Source organism: Pelobates fuscus, chromosome 11 (genome assembly GCF_036172605.1).
Source record: "Pelobates fuscus isolate aPelFus1 chromosome 11, aPelFus1.pri, whole genome shotgun sequence".
In the NCBI taxonomy this organism is placed as follows: domain Eukaryota; kingdom Metazoa; phylum Chordata; class Amphibia; order Anura; family Pelobatidae; genus Pelobates; species Pelobates fuscus.
Window position 1 is genome coordinate 87,174,713 of NC_086327.1, and position 25,405 is coordinate 87,200,117.

The window sequence follows — 25,405 nt, forward strand, 5'->3', positions numbered from 1 at the left end:
TAGCAATTAGACCCACGTGTGTGTGTTAGTCATAACAGCAATAATATCAAAAGGTGAGCATTTATGTCATTAGTAAATATAATTAAAAAGGAAATTCGGCCATAAATATCATTTGTCCCAAACAGACTTAATCAGAAAATGTAAATGCATGATCTATCTATCTATCTATCTATCTATCTATCTATCTATCTATCTATCTATCTATCTATCTATCTATCTATCTATTCTATCTATCTATCTATCTATCTATCTATTCTATCTATCTATCTATCTATCTATCTATCTATCTATCTATCTATTCTATCTATCTATCTATCTATCTATCTATCTATCTATCTATCTATCTATCTATCTATTCTATCTATCTATCTATCTATCTATCTATCTATCTATCTATCTATCTATTCTATTCTATCTATCTATCTATCTATCTATCTATTCTATCTATATCTTCAAAATGCAGATAAACATATATGTATACAAATTCAGCTTAAAAAAAATAGATGCATTGATAGTACTTCCACCTCTAACCGCTGTGCCTTCAACTAAATATACCAGTTCCAGAAAGGGTTAAAATTAATTATCTCCCAAAATGATTACAGTCAGGAATAGAAACAGTGTAATCAAATAGTGACAGGTTAGCAGTATTGTGATCCAACTAATAAAAGATCCATTTGATGAAGACATAATTACCCCATCCAGTCCTGGATAATAAGACGGTAAAGCTGTGGGATAAAAAAATAAAATAAAATAAATATGTTGCAAAAAAAAAAAAACCATAAAACATAATTGCGATTTAAAATGCCATATAATTATAAATAAATACAGCCAGGGTGTTAAAAATTTTTTAAAAAAAAATTAAAAATACAGCAATGAGCTATTATTAGTAAATGTCATATAGTATCATTGATTATTAATGGATCGATAAAGTGCATTATATGTTACAAAACAAAGGCATCAATCATCATCTTTTTATTGTATGGTACCTTGATGCTCCATAGATGTCCAAGCAGGGGCCGTGGTGTAGTAGAGGATTGCAGTACTGAATGGTCTGATTTTTTCTTAAAGGGGCAGTAGAAGGAAACGCAGAGATGGAGCTGAGGGGAGAAAAAAGGAGGGAGAGATAAGTGATCTGAAGAAGAGGATAGGACAAAAAAAAAACCTGATGATGATGAATTCATTGGAAAGTTTCTTGGCCCTTGGTGAGGGTGTCAGATTGAATGCTCTTTGCGCATGTGCGGAGGTGTCTGCACTGACAATGCTTGGGAGATGAAGATAGTGTATAGCTTGCTTCTGGGCTCAAGGAGGAGGAGAGGAGTCTACACAAGCCGAGAAGATGAGATCCAAAGCAAGGGCGAGGAAACTGGCCAAAAGTAGGTCCTTTTGCATTTTCTTTACTCCTATTTACAAGGGACCCTCAGGGATCCTCCAAGATCTCCCCAAGCTTGCAGTTGATCTTTATTGTTAGATATGGCTCTTTGCAGCAAAACACAAAACACCTTTTTTTTTTCCTTCCCCCTTCTCTTCTTCCCTTCTGGTTTTCTGAAGCTCAAGTCCATGATTTGCTGATGTCCAGCCCTTCACTTTTAGCACAGCAAAAGGCACACTCTGTGTGTGCAGAGCAGCTCTGCAAATCTGCCATTAGCTCAACTTGCACACACACACACTCTGCGAGTTCACAAAGAGCTTGTTGCATCGCTGGAGAGAAAGCTGGGCTCCTCAAACATGGCTAAATAAATGTTAAAACGAAAGTTAACTAAAAGTTGACGAGAGAGGCAAAGCAACTTTTTTTTTCCCCCTCTCTCTCTCTCACTGAGTCCTTTCCAATTCTTGTGAAATAATATTCCTTGCTTTTGAAATAGTGGGCGCTATAGCACTACCCACCAGAGAGAGAGAGAGAGAGAGAGAGAGAGGAGAGAGACTGATTCAAACAGACTCAATGTACACAGTGCTCTCATGGCTCAAAAAGCAGGAATCTTAAAGCACTATGGAATCCTTTCTCTTTCTGTTCTAAGCTCTGCACTCATACATTCTAAACCTGAAGACTTTTCAGACTACAAATACTGGCAGCAGGGGTTCTGTAAGATTTTGGGAATTATCAAGCAAGAATTTCATTTCTCTCTCCCTCTCTCTCTTTCTCTCCTTCTTACCTCTCGACCGTTTCCTTTCTTTTTTTTTCAATATATATATATATATATTTTTTTTTATCACTTTTGTTGTTAGTGTGTTTGTTTACTTTTGCAAATGGAGATACAATGTATGTTTTTGCTGTTTTGTTTTCGTTGTTTGTTTTGTATTGCACTGTTGGATTTTTTTTTTTTTTTTATCTGGAGGAATGAACTGCAGAGGTGTTCTGAGAGATTAGCCTACAGTTAGGGGAAGGGGAAACCTATTAATCTATTACCCTGTGCGTGGGAGACGAGGAGGCTGGTTTGGGAAACATTTGACAAACATTTTGTGTATTTTTATTTTTTTATTATTCATTTTTTTTTTTAAAATGTTTTTCTGACGTTCTGTGCAAAATATCTGGACGCTGTAAGTGCAAATGGATTCAGTATCTTATTAAAGTGTGCATTGTTGTGAACTTTGAATCGCTTTCTTGCTTTTTATTTTTTTTTGTATGCCATTGAAAATATGGTCAGATTTTATTGTGTCAACACTTTGTCATAATCGCATATGCACAGTCAGGGACACACACTCACACACATGCACACAATACGCATACGTGTCTCTGTGTGCATTCACACGTAGACATCTGTCGTGCACACATGTAGTCCCTTACTCCTGTGCACACATACTGACACACTCTCACAGCAGGTGTGAATACACTTATCAATACTTCTCAAGGAATGCGTACATTAGAGATTTGCACATGTCTACTAAGCAGTGACTGCATTAAAATCAGAGATAAATAGGCAAACCTATATATTTACAGTACAGGTGGCTGCTGATGTATTTTCTACTGAATTGTTGTTTAATAGCTAGATAACTTTAGATAAAATTAGCAGTAGTAGATTTTTGTATACTATTTTTAACTATATATTTTAATTATTATATGTAATTTCTGTTTTATTTTTGTTTACACGTGTGCATTTAATACAATCACACACATATCTATATGTGTATATATATATATGTATTACTTGCATATACATCTCCATATGCATATTATTATAAATATAACATATGCATATATTTATATAGCATGTTTGAAGTCCATTGTATGGGTAAAATGGCTTGAAGAATGCATTGGACTGTACATTTGTATGTCTTTGTATATAAAACACTGGGACACACACATGTTTGCTAGCCCCGGGTTTAAGGGGTCAACGCTCAGTCACTAATGAACAAGGCCCATATTTGTAATTCTCTTTGGGGACTTCCAAATCTCATTGGTAAATATAGTAAATATTTCTTTCATACAGCACTGAACCAAACATATCTAACTTAGCTACAGAAATAACCAGTGTCATAAAACGTAGAATGTTCAATTGAATTCTTTACTCTTTAGAAGAAACATTCTAAATCATTTTGGGATCAATCAGCACTTTGAAAAAAAATTAAAATGTAAAAAATATCAAATAGATTCTACAGTTTAAACTAGCATAATCTTTACATCTTGATCATATTTTTTTTTGTTAAAATATATAGATTTATTTACAATTGTATTTCCAAACGTTTTACTCGAATGGTAATCATTTTGCAAACTCCTTTCAAATTACTTGTGTGTGTAAAACATTGTAGAAAAAAAAAGACAAATTCACCTAGGAATCCTAAAACGGCTCAGACAGGGCTGTGATTAGTGGGGCCTGGAAATACCTAATAGCGAATGTATTGCTGGAGTGAGCACTGATTAAATTCAGGTGTTTAATACAATGCAAGGCCCGGCGGTTTATGGGGTTGCAGAGAAGGATTTTAGGGATCACAGTTCAAAACAGTAGCCTAAAGCTAAGGTTTCTCAATCCCCTGAGAGTTCATAGGAAAACTAGCTGCGTGGAGTCATTTTATACAATTCTTACTTGGGCCTAGGTGTGTGTGTGTGAGAGTTTGTCTGTATGTGTGTGTGTGTCTGTGTCTGTGTTAGTGTGTATATTTATATATATTTACAGACATGCACATGTACACACAAAAAGCACATTTATTTATACACACACATCATGATCAATATACTGTAACCATGTCAAACCTGCACACATTTTAGCACTAATAAATATGCACACAAAGTTTAACACATTAACAAGCATTAAACCCAAGCAATCAAATACAGAGATACAAACACAATTGTAATACATTAACAAAGTACTTGCAATGTGTAGGCCAAAAATGACCCTGATTGGAAAAAAATATTCTGTCATGTTAACACTTCTCACTGTTTAGTTATTCCTCCCTCCCCCCCCCTCCCCCACCCACACACACACACTTTTTTTTTCCTTTGTGGTAGAATTTTGACTTTACTTTGGTACCTATGGAATATCCCTACAGAGGGCATGAGATTTAATAGTGTATAAAGACTGCATACATTTATATATTGCTTAACATGTAGTTTATTTAAATATGATCAGGTAGAATGAGGTTCTGTGAGCTGATATCTGTTTTTCCTGAAAGTTTATTTATTTTTTTATTTTTTTTAAGAAGAATAATTGCATTGCTTCTAAACAGATGGAGAATGATATCAGACTTCAGATAAAGCATTTATTATAAAATAATATTGTAAAATCCCATACATGAGTTTGCATGTTATTGTTTTTGTAAATACTATAGAGGTAGATATATCTATTCATAGTCACTTTTATTTAAAGAAGGTATTTTTAAATCATGCTTTCACCATGTTCATTGTTCAACTTGTTGATATTTCTATACAATAATGTTACCATTTAAGTAAAATGTTATTAATTTTTTAAGAAAAGTAGCTTTATCTTTAGATGAAGGAAATGTTTGAATGACAACAGGATCGTTAAAAAGAATACATTTTGCAATTTTGTATCACATAGCATAATATTTTCAAATGAAACATATATTGCGATTTGACATTAAACAACACCATAATTCACAGATTGTCAGCCATATTATATATTATTATAGGGATAGTTTTAAATTACTGATGCATGTCAAATATATATTTTTTCCTAGGTTAAATTAGGTATGTGTATCATTTTCAAATATTATGTTTTTTTTTTTTTTGTCATAGCAATATCTTAATTTATTTTTGGATTGAGCTATGCATGCAATATAAAAGATGCAAAACAACAACTTTGTAAAGTAACAATGGAATCATAAAGCATATTACATTTATGATCATTTAAAAAAAAAAAAATATATATATTTTTTATTTGCAATTATATTTCTCTATAGTATTTGAAATCAGAGACAAATATGCTGACCTTATAAGAATACTGGAAGTCTATATGCAAAGTCACTATGCTGAAATATTACTACTACAAAAAAAAAATAATAATAATAATAATAATTAACCCCTTAAATTCCAGTTATACGATCCACCAGGCGCGCAGAGAGTTAAAGAAGAATTGCAAGGCTCTGCATTAACCCTATCAGTGTCTAAAGATTAAAGGTTGAGATTATGCTGTAGTGCAAATTTAACCCATTTATTCCACCTTTGTAATGAGCAGCTCACACCCCTATGGAGCTCAGCACAGATATCCCACGTCTTGCTCGATTTGAATACAGAGGTATGCAAAGCCACTTGGGAGAAGAATTATTGAGCAACATTTGGCCAGGAAACTGACTCGTTGCTAGTCCCTTGGCTCTGGGAGGCGTTTTTTTTTTTTTTTTTTTCTTTTGTCAATTACCTTCCATACATTCCAAGTATATAACTTGACAAACCTTGCAGACATGATATAGTTAATACAAGTTCACACTGCCAGGACTGTGTGTGTGGTTACAATGTATATATACGTTCGATTAATATCATTATTATTGATAATACTAATACCATATATATATAATATTATATAATATACACACAGACACAAGAGGAACAAATACATAATTGGATATAATTATACATCATTTTTTTCTATAAAGGTTTTTATCAGCCTATTTTGTTAAACAAAGTATTGCAGATTCTCAAAGCCCCCTTCTAATCTTTATTAATGAACAGGTAGATCTGTGAAAGGCAGTAGCCTCCATTAGCTGAGAGAAGACACGAGCCATGTGTATTGGAATAGAACTGGGACATTTACAAGATGCAGACAAAATAGAGAGCGGTGCCAGAGTGCAGTATTAGGTGTGAGAGAAACAGTCAAATCAACGCTTTTGCCTCTTTCTGTGCAGTCTTACAGGCGATTTAAACATGTCAGGGCTGTTTTATCAGACCATTGGAATATATATATCCTTTAATGCGCGCACAACTTGTGACTGACAAGCGGCTTATGAACTAGCAAGAGTTGGTTATTAGATTTTATACGAAAACAATATTTAGCTTTCACAGAGACGCTGGCCTGTGTCAAGAATTTATAATTGTGAAACGTTTTACTCAAATACAGTATAAACACACAGGATACATACACAGTGCGAGTACAGAACCAGAGGCTGTTAGACTTACACAAATATTAACACAAACACACACAATGGCCCAGACACACGTGTGACACTTATAAACATGCACCATTTTAACACAAAACATGCATCCAATTGTTAACACACACATACACAAACACATGCTGGACATAGGTACTCATTTCAACTAGCACAACCATAAACACACAGACACACACAAATATACACCATGGGATAGACACTTGTAACATTTAAAAACATGAAAAGTTTTAACACAAACATGCATAAATTGTCAACACACACTAACACATGATGGGACTATGTACTCATTTCAACTAGCACAAGCATAAACACACATAGAGACACACACATGCACACACAACACACACACACACACAAACATGCATGAATTGTTAACACACAAACTAACATGTGCTGGACATATGTACATAGACAATAGACATACACTTGCACGCACACACACACACACACACGCACACACACACACACACACACACACACTCAAATGAATAGGTATACACACACACACACACAAAGACAGACACACAAATGAATAGGTACATACACACAAAATACACTTATATGAACTAATAAACATGCATACAATCTCTTGTAAATACAATATACACAAATATACATACTCAAACATTCCCTTAGACGGAAAAAAACTCAGTAAAACTCATCTGCCATACACAAAGACACACAAGCTAATATACAGGGCTTTAAACATGAGCTAAAACACATGATTATACACACATGACGTAAGATGAAATATTTAAATCATCAGCTACACTAATGCCAAATATAGTTGGGGAGCATGCCAGTGGTGTAGATGGATACATTAAACAATTTGTTGTCAACAAGATTAGGAAATTCCTCTTAATAAACACTCCAGTTGGTAAACAGCTGTTGAGACATTTTTTTTTTCTGTGCTTCACATTCCCAGAGGATTTGGGTGCACAGGGGAAAATAAAATGTAAGTCTTGCTGACGATATAAATACATAGTGTCAGATTAGACTGCGCCAACAAGGCCTTATATCAACTTCATAAATCATGTTAAAGCCATTACTAGTAGCATTTTATGTCTCTTAAGTAATTAAAGGACTGAAATTCTCTAGAACCCAGTTTACTATAACTGCACACACATGTGTTCATGAATATTGGTAGGTGAGCATGTGATTGAATAGCTATTGGGAAGTTTTGTGAAGGCGTTAACTTATGTGTGCACCCAGTCATGAAGAACACTTTGCATTTAATGCTTCCAGACTTACTAATAAAATGAGAAAACAAGTTTCAGGAGATGAAATCATGCATTTTAAAGTTGCTGGTTTTTTTTTGCTTTGTTTTTACAACTTAGGCAGTGCATACTCGTAAACATTCCATAGTCCATTGTTGAAAAATTAAATATTAGAGACCTGTTTCTAAAATATGAGTTGTAGTCAATTGAGAACTGACTTGGACGTATGAATAAGGCAGCAAATTTTATTTATTTTTTAACTCATTTTTTTTTCAGACCACTTCAGTTCACTGTGTAGGGAATAGACAATAACATGATTAATCAAAAATAATACAATTATTATTATTATTTTATTATTTATATAGCGCCATCAGGTTCCGTAGCGCTGTACAATGGGTGCAGTGAAATTCATCAAATTTTTAATGTACCTCCTTGGGTATAGGTGTGGATATAACCCTAATTAATAGTATTTTTATTTATCAACATAAGAGAGATTAATGGAGTCAACTTTGTTAGGAATACAACCTGCAACCCTGAGGTTTGAATAGGTTCTTCAACTGGAAACTTAACTAACGAGCCAGCTTTGCTTTATGTCTCTGCAGACTCATTTGATGTTCAGAATTGTACAATAAATATACTCGTATTTGCATCATATCATATCTTAACTCAAATATTCCCATGTCCCAATTCTTTCGATTGACTGCTATAAACCCTGTTTATATTCATTGAAGCAATTAGATGGTATTTCAATGTTTCTGTTCAAGCGACTAACAAGATGTATAATTAGTCACAGAGGAAAAAATAAATAAAAACAAAGTATGAAAACCCTATGATTTCATAATTTTGATGCAGTGTGTTTGGATTTTAATTTAATTCTGGTTAAAGTAAATTGTATTTAATGTAGTATTTTAAATAGCATGGTAATGTTCAAATATTCTGGGTGGCCTAAAATATCAAAGCTTGTACATAACTTGTATTGAAGGAAAGTATGCTATAGTAAACTCAAGACATCCAAATGTTAAGTTACTGCTGTGCAGTTTTACTTTATTTAACTTTTTTTATGACAGCATTTTTTATTTTGGGTAGTAGGGCCGAACAGCCCATTTGAAAAAGTTAGCTGTCACGTGTAGTCATGTGGGCTCAGGATACAATCTGTAGGAGTCTCCCATTGCTATCCACAATGGGCATTATAATTAGTTCCCACTATTCCTATTTCTTACAGGGTTATTCTGTGAATTCAAATTTAATGTCAAAATAGCCGAATTGGGAAAATCCTCTGAATTAGTTACACTTTCAGTTCGGCTGCTCTGCCCTTAAATTTTAAATTCTATTTGAAATTCACTTTGAATTCTCACTCTAGCGAGTAGCTCTGATAGTGTTGTAGCAATAATAACCACATCCAATATAATTCCCTTTTCGATAACCTTTAAAATGGGGGGTTAATAAAATCTACTGGATCTTCGATTAACGAGGAGGAACGTCACTAATTTCCCAATATTACTCCAACCCTTGTGCACCCTATATAAAGGCGGATGTATTTTAATATTATAATGTGAATCGGGTCAACCACTCCGTCGCAATAATAATATCATCTGAGGGATAAGTATTAATAAATTGTATACGTTTCCTGGTTGCTATAATGCAGGAGTCAATACCTTACTTCCTTTTGTTCCCTCATCCAATGTCTCCAAAGGCATAAAACCATGAATCCCAATTCACTGGCTTTTAAATGTTTCCTTTCTAAGTACTGTGCCAATGAATTTCTTTCTACCAGATCCAATAACTTTCATAGGATCTAGCCTCCATTCCTCTCCCACCTGTAACTCAAAGTGCCATATTAATAGAATCTTTCTCTCTACCTTTCACCTATATGCTCTTAAATGTGCATTTATATGATGTTTGTCTCCCTAACCGTCAAATAAAATAATTTGATGCTTACAATAGTCCATTGTTTTCACCAAATACTTATATTACCCCATCTTCCGGCCATGACAATATGCATAACTAAAATAAGATTTAAAAATATAATAATGATAAGACATTTTAATAAAATTTAGATCCACACAGGCTAATTTATATATATAACCATGAGATCTAACGTAACTCAGTTATACCACTAAATCATCACTGATGGATCCAATGTGATTGGCTGTACAGTTCCATCCAGTCAATTCTCCATTCATTTTCTACTGAAAACAATGTAATGTCTGGTCATTTTTCTCAATTAGTTGCTCAATGCTGATAATGGCTTGTTACATATGTTTTTTTTGTTTTTTTTAGTCTGTGTTAAGTTATGTATAGTGCTGGTTTACTGTTTCAGTTGTCTTTGGCACAGTGCTGGCGGTGATCCATTGTTGAAATTATTTTTGACATCAAGCATTATTATTATTATTTTATAATCATTTTATTATTTATATAGCGCCATCAGATTCCGTAGCGCTGTACAATGGGTTATGAAAGTAATGTTGAGATCATAAAAAAAAAAGCTCACTGACTAAATACATTCTTAACAGAAAGGTAGCACTCACCTGAACATATGTACATTATAGAGATACTAATGGGATCAAGTAGAAAACGGTAAACCAGGTTCCGGTACTCCCACACTAGACCAAGTTCTCCCTACAGCTTGATCCTCGTCTCGTGACATCATTCCATCTGGAGGGAAGGGGGGGGGGGGGCAGCATGAGGGACAAGGTGAGGGGGGCCTTGAGGGGCACTTCATTCCACTGAAGTGGTGATGGTGCTTGAAGTAACTCCTTAGAGTTTATAACATTTCTAAAAGCACTAGAGTTAGTATAAACGAATGTGGGTGTGATTACAAAATTATGATTATCCATTGCACAAGCCTGCCATGATGTCAATGAACAACCGTTACCTGTTGTAAAAAATAAATACTGTATACACATATATGAAGCTATAAATAATTCACTTTCTTTTGGAACAAATAGTGTAATATGTTTTATATTAGTTGGTCTCAGAAGACTAACTATTGCAGTGCAGATATCTGCGTCATTTTCCAAGTGTCCTAGACTATAATAAACAGGCTTGAGTAAGGTATGTACTGTTTCCACCATGGCAGAATTCAATGTACTGTATTGCATTTCACAACATAAGAGCTGAGCAATTTAGAGCTTTCGTTCATTGTAATTGTATACCAGAGATGTTGATTCTACGAGAAGGGTGATGAAGGAATTTATTGCGATCTGATGTCTAACAGCAAGTTAGCTGTATATCAGCCGGGGGAACTCCAGAGTTTTGTGTATACAAACATTCATAATATGTTTGATTAACACTTTCAGTGCAGATAAGTTTGATTTATTTAAAAATACTAGTAGAGTGCATTGTGAATTTGATAATTTGACGTATCTATCGTAAGCTTTATATATGGGACAGATTGTATTTTTAACTTTTTATTGACCATACCTGTGAAACAGGCTTAAAAGCATAGTGCAACTAAAAGTTAAAAAAAAAATGAAACCTAAATCATTGTTTAGAGTCTATTATAGCTAATGTTTTGGTATATTTGAGCTTCTGCCACACAGTATCGATTTTTAGAGTTACCCATTTACTTTGCTTTTGTTAAGGAAAGAGGCCTATATTTTCATTTTCCTTACGTGCAAGTGTCTTAAAGTGGACCTGTCAGTCACAAACATGTACAAATGACAATGTCACCTTCAGGTAGATATACATAAAAAATACAGATTAGAACGCATTCTTTGTCAAGATTGTGTCCTTCGCTTCTAAAATCTGATCTGAGGCTTTGTTAGGTTTAGGTAGCCCAGAGCCTTAATGACCAATGTGAAGTAGAGACTGAAAAAAACAACATAACATTGCGTTCAAGTTTTATAAACCATTATATCTGCATCTGAAAAGTTATTTTCATTAATGAACACATATTTTAATTTCAGCTCTAGTTAGGTATAGTTAAACATTTAAGTGTCAGAATGGGACACATTCATTTGACAGTAATCAACTGTCTGGGACCCAGGGGCATAAAACTAGTACAGTTTTAGTTTAATTTGAGGTGCAAGGCACAGACCCATGACCAGTGATTACTAACTCTTAGAGTCTTGCTTCTCCAGAAAACATCTCGTCACTAACAGCGACCAACACAGAGTACTTTTGTTTCTGTGTTGTGTTAAAATGGACCGAAATGTATACATACATAAAATAAAAAAATATATTTATTTTTGAATACACTTCTGAAACCGTGTATACAGCTTATAACTGTAAATGAGATGATAGTTGGATGTAATTATTTTGTAGTCACTGCACGGCAATGCTTAAGGGAGAGAGCACAAGCTGGGTATAGATAATGTACTAAAACATGTGCAAAAAAATCTATTAAAACGTGTGTGAAGCTTCTTCATTTGCAAAAGCAGTCTTAGTTTCAGAACAGGAATAGACTAAACCAATCAGAGGCCTCTAATTCTAGTCTCAATTCTAGTCTGTGATTTTGACCTTATTCCAAAACCTCTCAGTCAAGCAGGGGTTTATGGAATATGTAGTTCAGCTCCCAGTCACAGATCCAATTATTCGCTCGATTGAATTAAATTCACAAATAAGCAGATTGCAGCCATGCAGCAGCTGGTCTGAAACAAAATAACATTTTCTTTTTAAGATTGGGTCAATGTATATGCAATGAAAATCTCTGTCCAACTCGTCTGGTTACAAATACGTGTCTGTTAGTCCACCCATTGTACAGCGCTGCGGAATTTGTTGGCACTTTATAAATAATAATAATATCATGCTTACTATGATGTTTTGTTTCTTTTAAAACTCTGTTTGGACTTTAGCATGACTTTAGACGATCCTAAATACCGGTTACAAAGATATCTTGCCACTTTAAGAGAAAAAGAAAACAGAAAGGTCACAAAAATTGTGTGCATTGTATTCCATTCTCTTTGAGGCGTTTATAAAAATGGCTTAAAAACAGTGCTGGAATGAGGCTATTCTGCGTTCTTTGCCATTAACCCATTTTACTTTGTGCAATTTATTTTATTAAGAAAAAATAAATCAAGTGGCAATGTCTACTATTCCTTGTACTCAGGGGATGGCGGTGAATGGTGTGTTTAATTTCATTATCTAGGACGCAACCTAGTGGAAAAATGAACAGAATATGTTTTCTGCAGTTTACATAGTGCTATCTGAAGCAAAGGGTAATTGTAAATTCCAGGAAGTAAGCTCAAGGCAGAGCTAAGCAGAGCCTTCAATTAGCATTAATGGGTTTTAAACAAGGTAACACTACATCTCAATCACTAACCGTAGGACTATAGGTTCTACAGATATTTGAATTATAACGGCTTCTTGCATTCATTAAAGAAAAAAAATTCTATCCTTCAGTTTTAAAATAAGCACATAAAATGATCAGAGACAAATACATAATGGAATTAATGTAACTGTGAGCTTACTTTACAATCTGGGATCAGTAAAATAGTACCAGTGGCATTTTATACTACCGTACTGTCTAGCCCTGCAGGCAAAACAAGGCCAAGACACAGACACCAGATCACACACCACACCAGCCATGTGTTCTTTAGGTTTCTGGTATCTCTCATGATTTGGGGCCTTATTTAAATAAAACTTTGTTTGTTAAAGGGAAGGTCACATGAACATGTGGCTTTGAAAGACACATTTATTTAACCATGTTTTTCAGACAAATGACAGAAACCAAAAATCTAACTTAAAGCGGGACTGTTTTTTTTTTCTCGTTGATTTTTTTACGTCTTTTTTTTTTTTTTACATAGAGTTTCATCTACATGAATCTATATTATTTAATTTGTTACACTTCCGAACAATTTGCAAACAGACATAGCTTTGCTTCCTTTTTATTGTACTCTTCGTATCTATGGGCATTGTAACCCAGAATATCTTCAAATAGTTCCAAATCATGAATGGTCACGAATGAGTTATTGATATGATAATAGACGTTTTTCCATTAAGCAAAGCACTGTTGATTACTGAACTGCATATCCCATAAACCATTGTTGTACATGGGATATGGACTGTGCTTAGCTACTCACTGTAAACAATAGTGGTTCAGAATTGACTGAAACCTCTAATGCAGATATGTTTTTTTCATGTACATACATAAATACACGCTTCTATAAAACCTTACAAGCATATCCCCTACATACACTGACACCAAACCTCTCTCATATATACGTACATGCACACATACATACATACATACATACATGTAATAAAAATCCTACATTAACAATTCACGTTGCTTCTTCAGCATGAAGGTAAAATCTCTAATAAAACAGAGAGCGGTATTTTTCTAAACCTCTTCACACTTATTTACCCTTAGCATACATATACATACACACATACAGGCATTTGGACACTTCATTGCATACATACAGACAGATGACCGTATCCAAAAAAAAAAAATGAAATCAAGGCCTTAGTCAACTAGATTTTGAGGTTGACCTTTTCTAGGCAGTGCCTGGGTGGTGTGATAGAGCCTACTCTTCTGAATAACTGGTCCATCGCTTAACTACATGTAAAAACACTTTAATATTACTTTGTGCCCTTTTTCTAAATACATACAGGCGGTTATACTCATGTTCATCCATACCTACATTCATCTGTTAATATATACATACAGTCATACTAATAATATCCCATAACTAGAGACAGACATACCCACACTTTCATATGTGCAGTTTTGTCCACACTTTCCTATATACACAAGCATACTCACACTCATATATATATATATATATACACATTCATGCCAACTGCCACACGAAAACATGCACACGGCCTCTGACGTATAAAGTCCAGATTGATTGGAAGATCATGAAAGATTCTTTGGCTCCAGGAGTACCACACAAAAATGTCTAGGACTGGCTGGTTGTATCATTTGTAAGTATCCCTGGGCAAGACACCTCATAGAATGTTAGCTCATTTGAGCAGGGCCTTCTTAATGTCTTCCCATTTTTAAAATTGTAAAGCATTGTGGAATATGGTACAGCTACATAAATACGACTAATACTGTCTAGGAGGATTTGTCTCCTCTTATAGGCCCATACATTTTCCTGGGGCATCAGACATTGTGGGATACTGCAGATGTCGTTTTAGGAGAGTGCATATGCATGTTCACTTACTACCGCTTCCATATTTGAGGTTGATATGTTGCTTTGAGCAAGGCATTATGAAATTCACTGCCTAACATTTTGGTAGCACGATGATACACTCATGCATTACAAAACTGATGGTTATATATCTATGCCAATGGCACAGAGTTATTAGTATCCCTGACACGTTACAGAGAAATTTTTAAATTTGAATTTTGCAACCCCCCCTATTTATAATTTTATATAAAATGTATTCGGCGTGCATTTCTATCGTTGATAACCTGTTGCCCTAGAGGGCCAAACATATATGTATTGCTATATTTGAATATTGTATGTACTACTACCATGCTGAATGCCAACAATACAAATTTTAAAAAAAAAATAAATAAAGGTTCCAAGTGCCAAGAATAATGCCAGCTTTCCAAGCATACTACAGCAAAATGACAGAATATATTTTGTTCTCACGTTTCGACTATCACTGAAATAGGCAGTGCCTTGTAGATCAATGTGTTTCTCACCTGTCAACATAGAGTTAATAGCGGAAGAATCTTCCTCTGTTACATAAAGAATCAATTACCATTCAAAATCCACTTGGTGACATGAAAACATATATTCAAAAAAAATGAAGAATTTTTACAATAGAGACACCATTTGGATCAATCATGTGCTTCACTGGTCTCATTTAAAAATGAGAAGCTCTTTAAATATGATATAATTATCCTTGTAGTGTCAAGTTCCCCTATAATGATGTGTCTGTGTGTGAACATATTAAATTGCAATAACATGTGGAGAGAGTGCTATTCTAAATGGGGTATTCAGTTCTCAGCTTTGGACGCAAGGCAAACCTACTGAGTGACGAGGTACAAATGGTGTCATAAAATATTATAGATAGGATTCACAGCACGGATTGTTAAATTATCTACTCATCAGTTTGGACTTGACTGTCTGTATATCATCTTTACTATCATTCAGATTGACGCATATCGGTGCCATACTCATTTTGACTGCACTGTCTTTAACTGCATGTTTAAATATTTAACTATGTAAATGAGATAATTCACTGATCCTTCTTGGATAGCTTACCGTGTTGTTGAAAATTACTCACAGACCAAAGTCTAGCTTTGGTAACACAACCTGTGGATGAGTTGGTGGTCCAGTGGATCATATTCTATATCACTAAAGACTTACTGTGACTACCCAGATGTTTCTGAATCACATTTATTATGATACTCAATGAGATTCAGGGCCTTTCATGCACTGTGTGCAATAGAATTCAGAAAAATAGAGACACCGACATTAGCCAACACTGTTCTAGATAAGCAAACATTCTCTGACTTTAGAATACCTAAAACCACGGCTGGGCAAAAGGTAGAGCCCCAGATATTCCAAAACTACAACTGTCATGATGCTTTCCCAGCCATTAGCTTGCCAAAACATTGTGGAAGTTGCAGTTTTACCATATCTGGGTATTTACTTCTTGTACATGCCTACATTAAACTATCTTCTTCAAGGAAATCGTGATCCTATATAAGATATATATCCTACTTTAGTCAAAGAAACATAAGGAAGTAAGATAATAATTATTATTTTTCAAGGGCTAAACTGAGGACTTTGTGGGTCTGGAGCTAAAAAAAAAGTGATAGGCCTAATCAGAGAAGCTGAATTTATTTTTCCATTGTCATATTAGTTATGGATTACATGTGTGACATATAGCAAACGTATTGCATGGTCCACATGTCTTCTGGACTCTTACCTGTGTGATTGCGATGTCCATGTCCATGTCTGGATTTGATGCTGCACATACAACACGAAACCCAGCCTCCATGCACAGTACATTTTAGTACCAGGAAGCCATTGATTACAAATAAATGAAAACAAAACTTATTTTTTTTTTTATTGTGTCTGTTTTGGGCCTATTTCAAAGTATGAGCCTGGAGCTGCCACTCCAACAGCCCCTTTGTTAATCTGGTCCCATATTTATCTGCGTGTATCCTTCGGTAACATTTGTAGCTGTGATAAAAGGTTTTTCCTCACTCTTGCCTAGTGGGAGGCTTCAGTTGATATCTAGTCTATATTAGTTCAAAGAGAAAGAGGGATGTTGGATCTTAAGTGGTCTAGTCACTAAACATAACCTTTCCTTTCAATGTATTTGCTCAGTGTCAGGTGAAATAGGTACCTTGAGTAAAAATCTGCACGTTGGCTTCAAAGTCACCTACTGTGATGGAAAACCTATATGAAAGTGAGGTCAGACTAGAAAAATAGCATATCCATAACCACGTGTAAGTGACTTGTGACACCGAGCAAACTCAATTGGCCTAGTAAATGATGTCAGGTTATTTGTGGTTATTGGTCTTGACATGAGAAACAGTTGATGGGTTATTCCAAGCACCATGACCATGTCAGTGATTTGAAGTGGACATGATGCTCGGAGTCTAGATATGTTGCATCTCACTATGAAACACTGTACATACAGAGATCTTGCCCATTACTGCTGGAAGTGTAATTCCACCTCTAATAGCATCATTATCCACCACACAGCAAGAGTTCCGGCTAATGCCATTTCTGTGCATAATGGACATCTGCTGTCAGCATCCACAGCATGCCTGTCTACATGTTACCCAAGTCCTCCCCTAGGCCTGTCCTCTTTGACATCTTTCCCCCTTCATCATGGGGGAGTAACATTACTGAGGAGAATTGGGGAAACCTGGCCTCGGTGCTGGAATGATGGTAGATTTTAGCTTTCTTTTCTTTTTTTTTTCTGGGGGGTGGGAGGAGGGAGAAGGGGGGAGCAGCTGACCATCACAGTAAAGATTACACTATCCAAAAACAGTATTTTATTAAAACACTATTTTTTTTGGTTGGAGTAACCCTTTTAATATACAGAAATAATTCAATAATAATAATAATTAAAAAGAAAGAAAAACGTTTACAAAGAGTGTTCCAGACAACTACAAAATGAAAGCTGGGCAATGATCATAGTTCTATCTTCACACCTCAGATATAATGCGCAAAGAGTTGGAGATCTTGATCCTCTTCCTACTTGCAAAATTGGAAGTTCTTCAAGCAGGGTTTTTTTGCCTTCTTTTGGATCAACTACAAAAAACAAATGTGAGGAAGGCTGAACTTGATGGACGCAAGTCTCTTTTCAGCTATGTAACTATGTAACTAACTATGTAACCTGGGCAGCCCTTTGCAATGGTCCTACTAATGGCTCACCCATGAGCAGATGGATTTTATTACTATAAGAAGGGGCACTATATGTTGCCCCGTTTATTCTGCCACCCGGTGAACTTTTGTATATGGTATTTTTCAAGTTCACTGATCAACGTAATTTTCAACTAACTTGCATTTATTGAATAGACATTTTTTTCTCTTAATTGAATTGTCTGAATATTTGAACTGCTTACCCATGTACAGCTGCTACCACACTAGATGTTTGATGGCATTTGACTCTTATAGTAATAGACAAAAGCAAAAACAGAAAATGTTTTCATAGAAATTGCTAAAATGTTAAAATGTCAAATATTATGTTCATAGTTTCACAAAGAAAATAAAAAAATTAAATACATTTAATTTCTGCCTATATCATTTTGAAAATCCAAAGTGAGTTATAAATTAATGTTTTTCATTAGAACTGAAAGGTATCATAGTTTACCTCTTGGATTGGGGGAGGGATCTTAAAATATTGTAGACTATCTATTTTCTCCAGTCATACTGTAGAAAGCACATATTTAGTTTACTCTAGAAAAATACTTAAGGAAATGTAAATAAGGAGAATAGACGGATTTGCTTCATGACTGAGACCTGGCATATTTTACACTCAATTCATAAAGAAAATATATAACTAATTAAGGGATTTAGGGGAATGTAATATAATCATGCAAGGTGGCAGGTATAGCACACGTGATCCTTGCATGGATTTAATTAACCAGGCTGCACAGAATTTAGTTTTTTACAAGCTACAATTTATAGGATTCCATTTCGTGCCACACTTAAAATATTGAGAAGCGCATTTCATTTTAGAACAAGGTTTAATTGTTTAACCTTAGGGTATGGGTCTGCCTTTGCCATGTCTGTGGAAGACAGTTTTTCAAGTGCCTGGATTTTAGGGTGGGAGAGGGATTATTTGGGCTTTTAAAGAACTGTGCACAATGGAAGCCTGTGCAGAAGCTGGTCCTGAAAATCCTGGGCAGAAGAGCTTACAATTCATTATGATCTTTCCAAGCTCATAAGAAATAGTTTGTACGTTTGGTGTGTATATTTTTCCAACAATACAAGGCTTCTTTTTTTCTGTTCTTCTAAATAAACTTATTTATATTTCAAGATTTTTTTAAAAATGTCTATTATTCTACTTTTTGTCCTGAAATATTATAGTATTCTCCTATGGATTTGTAGGAATTTTTGCATCAGTCCTGAAAATATACATATTTGTAAGAGCAAATTCCCTTACATTTTAAGTGAGTAATTTCATCAACTGGAAGTGTTACATTTTTTTTTGCCTAGAACATACAGTATATGTGGCCTCAATCGAAAGAATATATGTTGACTCCATTAAAATAATATATTTGGAATGAGAATGTAAATAGGAGTATAATACACATGTGCTTTTTTACTTACAACTATCACAAGTGTGTATTTAAGTATGATCTTGGAGCGACGTTATTTTTTGCGAAATAGATTGTCACTTTGGAACAATTCCGACAGGAGGTAATAAGTGCCAAATTTTGCATGTTTTGCAATCTAAGTGCAGAACATTTTTTTTTTTTAAAACTACATTTTCTACTTGTTTAGATTGGTTTGTAGGTATTTTTCTTACACTTGCAGACATTTTGCCAAGTTAGAGATTTTAACAGTTTCCATAAGTAATCCAACTGTAGACGATGAGGTGGTAAGAATTTTGCCAGTGTTTAAAAGATGAGAAGATTGCGGATAATGAGATCTCTATGTCATACCTTTCTGCAGTTCTAAAGGTATTTTAACTTCACAAAGAATGTCCAGTGTTCTAGTTATATTGTAGAAGAGAATTTGTGAGTTTTCCATTCTCCACTATAAACCAACGCAGTGTGAAGAAATTCATAGGGAGAGTAATTTGCTTTCCAGTCAAACAGTTGTCCATGCCAGCCAATCTATACATTGGATTTTAAAAGATACCCATCGTTTATTCAGTAAGATTGAATGCAAAGATGTATTGCAGACTAAGCCAGCTTCCTTTAAAAATGGAAAGGGAAATACGAGAAGTTGAAATCACATTTACAATGTTTCTTTTACTCTGACTTTTTAAAAACAATTTTTTTAACCTTTTTTTTTTTAGTATATGTGAAATAGAGAAGGGTGTGAATTTAAGGAATATAAATTTTATATGACTATACCTGAAAATGAACCAGCCTGTGTGGAGTTATAAATTACAAACTTGTCCCTCTGGCGGAAAATAAAACCACTGCCTCTATTGGCGTTAATATTATAGAATAAATCTTTCAACAGAGCATCAATGACAATGGTCTAGACCAGTCATTGTCTGTCTGCTTTTATATTATATATACATATATATAACTACAGTGGTACCTCGGTTTACAAATTTAATGCGTTCTCCGGAGCTTTTCGTAAACCGAAATGTGGTTTCCCATAGGAATGCATTGAAAACCACTTAATTCATTCCGGAGCTCAGAAAAAAGTCAAAATGAACTGGCATGGAAACCAACCCACAATGCAGAACGCACAGTAACAGGCATGAAAATGACAAAGTTCAGCTCCCTATCTTTCCACCGCTTGAGAAATGCACCCAAAAAGTTCCAAAAAATCCCCACACTGCTGCAAAAAAATTCCAGAATGGCTCCCAAACTCGATGCAAAAAAAAAGCTCCAACATCTCCACACTCGACGCCACGTGCTACCCACAGACTCCAGCATGCACGGGGGCGGCACTATAAACCTCCCAGGTGCAATGCATCCTGGGAAAACTTGCTTTGTATTGCAAAAAATATTCGGAAACTGAGGCATTATATTCAATGGATTTTCATTTTTTTTAAACCGAATATTGTTCTAACCGAGGCGTTTGTAAACCGAGGTACCACTGTATATGCATTTATAATGTCTTACTATACAAATTTCAAAACATTGGAAGGAAAAGGCAGCTGATTTGCAAATCATTTATTTACCTCTATTGCTTGTACTATGTCATGTATTAGTTTTAGATTTAGATTGTTCATGAAAGCATTGATTAAGATATTAATTTAACAATTCTCTTATAGTGGCCTTGACCATACCCAAATTAACAAATCATGCAATATTTGATATTAACTTTTTGATACAATCATTGGGGGTTATTTATCAAAGTTTTCTGTACTATAAAGTGGTGCAAAAATTTAAAAGAAAAGTAATCACCAATGAAATGTCTCCTAGTCTTGCTGGTTTCCATGGTGATTGCCCCACTTGCAGTACTTTAGAACACCTTCTAGAACAGAACTTTTGGATTAACTCTCATTGAGTTGTAATGTAGTTTAGCATTATACAGATAGGATATGTCAATATAAACTAAAGAACAATTGCAGTAAATTATTGAGCAAAGAACAACAAAGTTACATAGAACAAATTATAGAAGAACACATTTACATTGAACTATGGTGTGTATTTCTTCTAAAAAAAACCCAGATAGAGCTTCAGCTGGGGGAGGTAGTGATTACGATGAGGATTATACAGGTGGGGAGAGAAATCGGGAAGGAATGGGATCAGACAAAGTTATGGGGTTATTTAGGAATGCTTTAATAAGGAGATGTGCCTTCAGAAGTTTACAAAAGGAAGAGAGAACGAGTTTTTTGACTGGATGTGAGGTTGGAGCTTGTTCCAGTAGTAGTAGATGGGTAGAAGAGAGAATGAGTTGAATCAAGAATACTAAGCTAATATAATTGTAATCTGAAGAATATTGCTAAAGAAACAACCCTCTTTTAAAGATGTTTTGGTGCCCATCTCAATTTATTGAGCAGCAGGCTCCCATGGTTTATAGGCCTTGAAGATCTTAGAGATAAATTGCTCAGGAGCAGGTGGTAAACTATGTGTATTTGAGGGAATTGTGTCATGTACTCAACACATATGCCTATATATCCATACAAGTTAGACTAGGAGGGTATGGGTAGTTTTGAAGCAAGTGTTTCTGTAAGTAACTGTTTTACATTCTCTATTGGTTGGTGGTTACAACGTGAATCGGGGGTCTGCATTTTCAGTTTTATGTACAATCACTTTGATATGCTCATGGAACTGTTTTCAATGGCAAGTGAGAAAAAAAAAATCATTTTAAGATTCTCTCAACTGTCACCAATTTAGCATATGTTAAGATTTTTGCTTTTCTTGGTTGATATTTTCTTACACTAGTTTTTTTTTGTTTATATTTAAAAAAAAAAACCTTTAGCAGTACCCTATAGCTTAGTTGGACAGGTACTGAGAAGAAATTATGACTTGTTTTTGCTCAAAGACTTGGCATTTCTCCGACGTCTTTTAAGATGCAGACATTTTGTCATTCACATTGCTTACAAAACGTCCACATATTTTAGGATGTGATAATCACAGGAGGATACTGACAGTAGGACGATAATGGGCACTGCTTGAAAGAATTGTAATTGCATGCTTTTCTGTAGTAAGTACCACCAAAAAAAGTTATTGACTACAAAATACATTTATTTTAACATGTTTTGAACATATTCTCAAGACGTAGACGTATATGTTTGTCTACGTTGGAACCATTTTCCTGTCTTTATCCCTATTCAGAAACATGATTTCTACCAGGACTTCGGCTTAACAGCAAGCATATGGGATTGTTGTTTTGTGATTATTTTTTTGAAATTGATAATATATCCATTAATATAATATAATAACAATTAGTATATATCCATTAATCAATAGATGATTGATAATCATCCATTATGAATAGATGTGATTAGATAGAACAGATAATTAATTAACTTAGAAACTACATACAAGGGAATTGAGTCATGAAGCTTTATGCTTGCTCATCCAGGTTATAAAAAAAAAATACCCATTCAGCTCCAATGGCGGGTTTAATGACAGGAAGTGGCCAGCGTCCGGCGGACCCTAGGGAATTGGTCAGTCATTAGCAAACGGGTTTACTACTTACATTGGAGGAGGTGCCAGGGCACTATGGTGTTTGGAGTGTTCCTTTAATTAATTATTCTGTTCTGATTTTATGTCCTTTATATTTTCTTCTTTTAAAACTGCTCTGAATAAATCCATCATAGAGGTGGTATCCATTTATTGGTACCAATAATTGTTGTTCTCACTCTAAAATGGCAGTAAGGTTAAAATTTTTAGACATTAAAAGTTCCTATTACAAACAATATATATATCCACCATTAGGGAGGGAAAATTTAGCCTTGGCGAGTATTTACCCCTGGTGAGTGTGCCATGGATCCTTCAGTCTTGTAGTGATGAGCAAAGTTTAAAAGCTGGTTAGTAGCATAGGACTTCAAATTGTAATCACTTTATATTTATAATACTTGAGAAATTGTTCCTATAGGCCACAATCATGAACAAGATGATTAATAACTCTGGTCCCAATTCAAGATCACCGGGAAGGCCAAGACTGTTCTGCAAGACGTGAGTGACTTAGGAGACATGTCCTAGCAATTTCCTATTAAGAAAGTCTATGACATCAGAATAAAAACTGAGAAATGACTGATGTTCTCTCATGTTACCTAGTTCAATAAATATTCTTTCATGCTACCTATGTAAAGAAATATTCTCTTATGCTATATATGCGAGATCACTTTACTAGGAATCGTCAAGAATTCACTTCCTGACAATTTTGGCAGAAAATTAGCAATGCACTTGTCAGATCTTCTCAATTTCTGGGTTAATGGGATAAGCACTATATGTTAATAGAGTCAACAATGAAAATTAGTTTGAAACAAACCACTTCAACCCGTCTCGTCTATCGTCAGTTGCATACATTAATACTATATTTATACCAGACTTTTTTTTTTTTTAATGTGAAACAAGTTATGAAGATGTAAAAGAAAATAGATATATATAAAGGTAAGTAGGCAGCTGAACATACACTGTGTCATTAAAATTGTATTTTAAAACTGGCTTTGTGTAGAGCCGCATCAAGCCTCGAAGCCAAACAGAAACTCAGCTTGAAATTCACGTATTAGGGCAGAACATTCATTCCTAACACAGTTGTTGCCTTATACAAAGTTCAGTGTGCTCTTTATTTGTACTAAAGGTAAGAACTCCATTGAGAAACACCAGCAGAGTTCCTTATAAATGTAGCTTAGGTCTTAATTACGACAGCATCGGTGGTCTCCTATTTAACCCAGGTGGATCCTCAATCTGATGGCGAGAGGCTCTATTTGAGTTTGTTAAAAAACGGAGAGAGAAAAAAATCTAGTAATTTTTTTTAAAAAAACGTTGAATATGAATTTTTCAAAAAAACAAACAAACATAAGAGGTACCTGATAAAAATATTGTCTTGCACCATACACCTGGTGGGCTTCTTATTCAGTGATGTAGTCCAGTCTTGCAATGTATAGAAGGATTTCTTAACTTTTTATTTTGTATTATTATTATTTTATTGAGTAGTTCAATTCACTACAAGTAAGCATGTATTTATGGTTATACACGAACTGCACTTTTATAGCAATGCAAATGTAGATAAACATAAAAGAACAAAATAAAACAATTAAATACAAAGCCTATGTAACTGGCAGTGATTATGGTACCAGGAGTGCCCTAGAACCCTCCCAGAGTAATTCATCAAACTTGCTTCCCTGTGCACCCGTGCCACATCCAATTTTCCTGTAGGAAAAGTCAATATGTCGTCAAAGCTAAGCATGGTCTGATACAGGGTCATGCTCATTGGCTGAAAGCACTCAGCTGACACTCTCAGCCAATAAGATGGCCTTGCATGACACTAGTTCACTGGTGCTAACTGGATTCTCCTTGAAGGAGAATCCAGAAGCAGACAGTGAGACCATAGTACTTGGCTGGAGCTAGGCAAGTTGTGAGACTGTTTTTAAATGGTTTGGCAGGTTACTCTGGGATAGTTCCAGGTTACTCCTAGCACCATGACCACTGCGGTAGGTTGTAGTGGTTATGGTGCTTGAAGTGTTACTTAAATAAAAAGTAAGAAAAAACCTTTAGCAATCTCTCCAAGGATATTTTTCTCATGTGAATATTGAATAGAAGATAATTTATATCATAAAAAAGGATACCAACTGGCTAGAAAAATTGTTGCTAAAGTAGTGGAGTTGGGGAAGATAATGCGGTCCCTCAGCCCAAAGGTATATTAAATATATCAAGATTGCTGGAGTGAAATAAATGTCTGAAGTTTTAATTTAGAATTTTTGACAGGACAACAAGCTTGACATTTTAGAGCAAAGCACATGTAAGTCTCCATAGCTTACAAAAGAAACAAATGCTTCAGTGAGTGCTACAATCTGATAGGTGAAGAAAACCCCCACAGCATAAATAATAATAATAGCTTAGATTTTTTCATACTTTAAACTCTTCTGAAAATCTGTGTTTGAGCTTCACTTAC

General features: G+C 34.8%; 1 protein-coding gene across 3 annotated transcripts in view; it reads left to right on the forward strand.

Moving 5' to 3' along the window:
- Window positions 1-1,032: 1,032 nt before the first annotated feature.
- The window catches only part of PRDM16 (PR/SET domain 16), a 532,436-nt gene continuing 508,063 nt past the window's right edge, over window positions 1,033-25,405 (forward strand). For all 3 annotated transcript variants that reach the window (XM_063436810.1, XM_063436811.1, XM_063436812.1), the window contains exon 1: window positions 1,033-1,373. In XM_063436810.1, coding sequence (XP_063292880.1) covers window positions 1,337-1,373 — 37 coding nt within the window. In that variant the 5' untranslated portion in view covers window positions 1,033-1,336. The remainder of the gene's footprint in view (window positions 1,374-25,405) is intronic.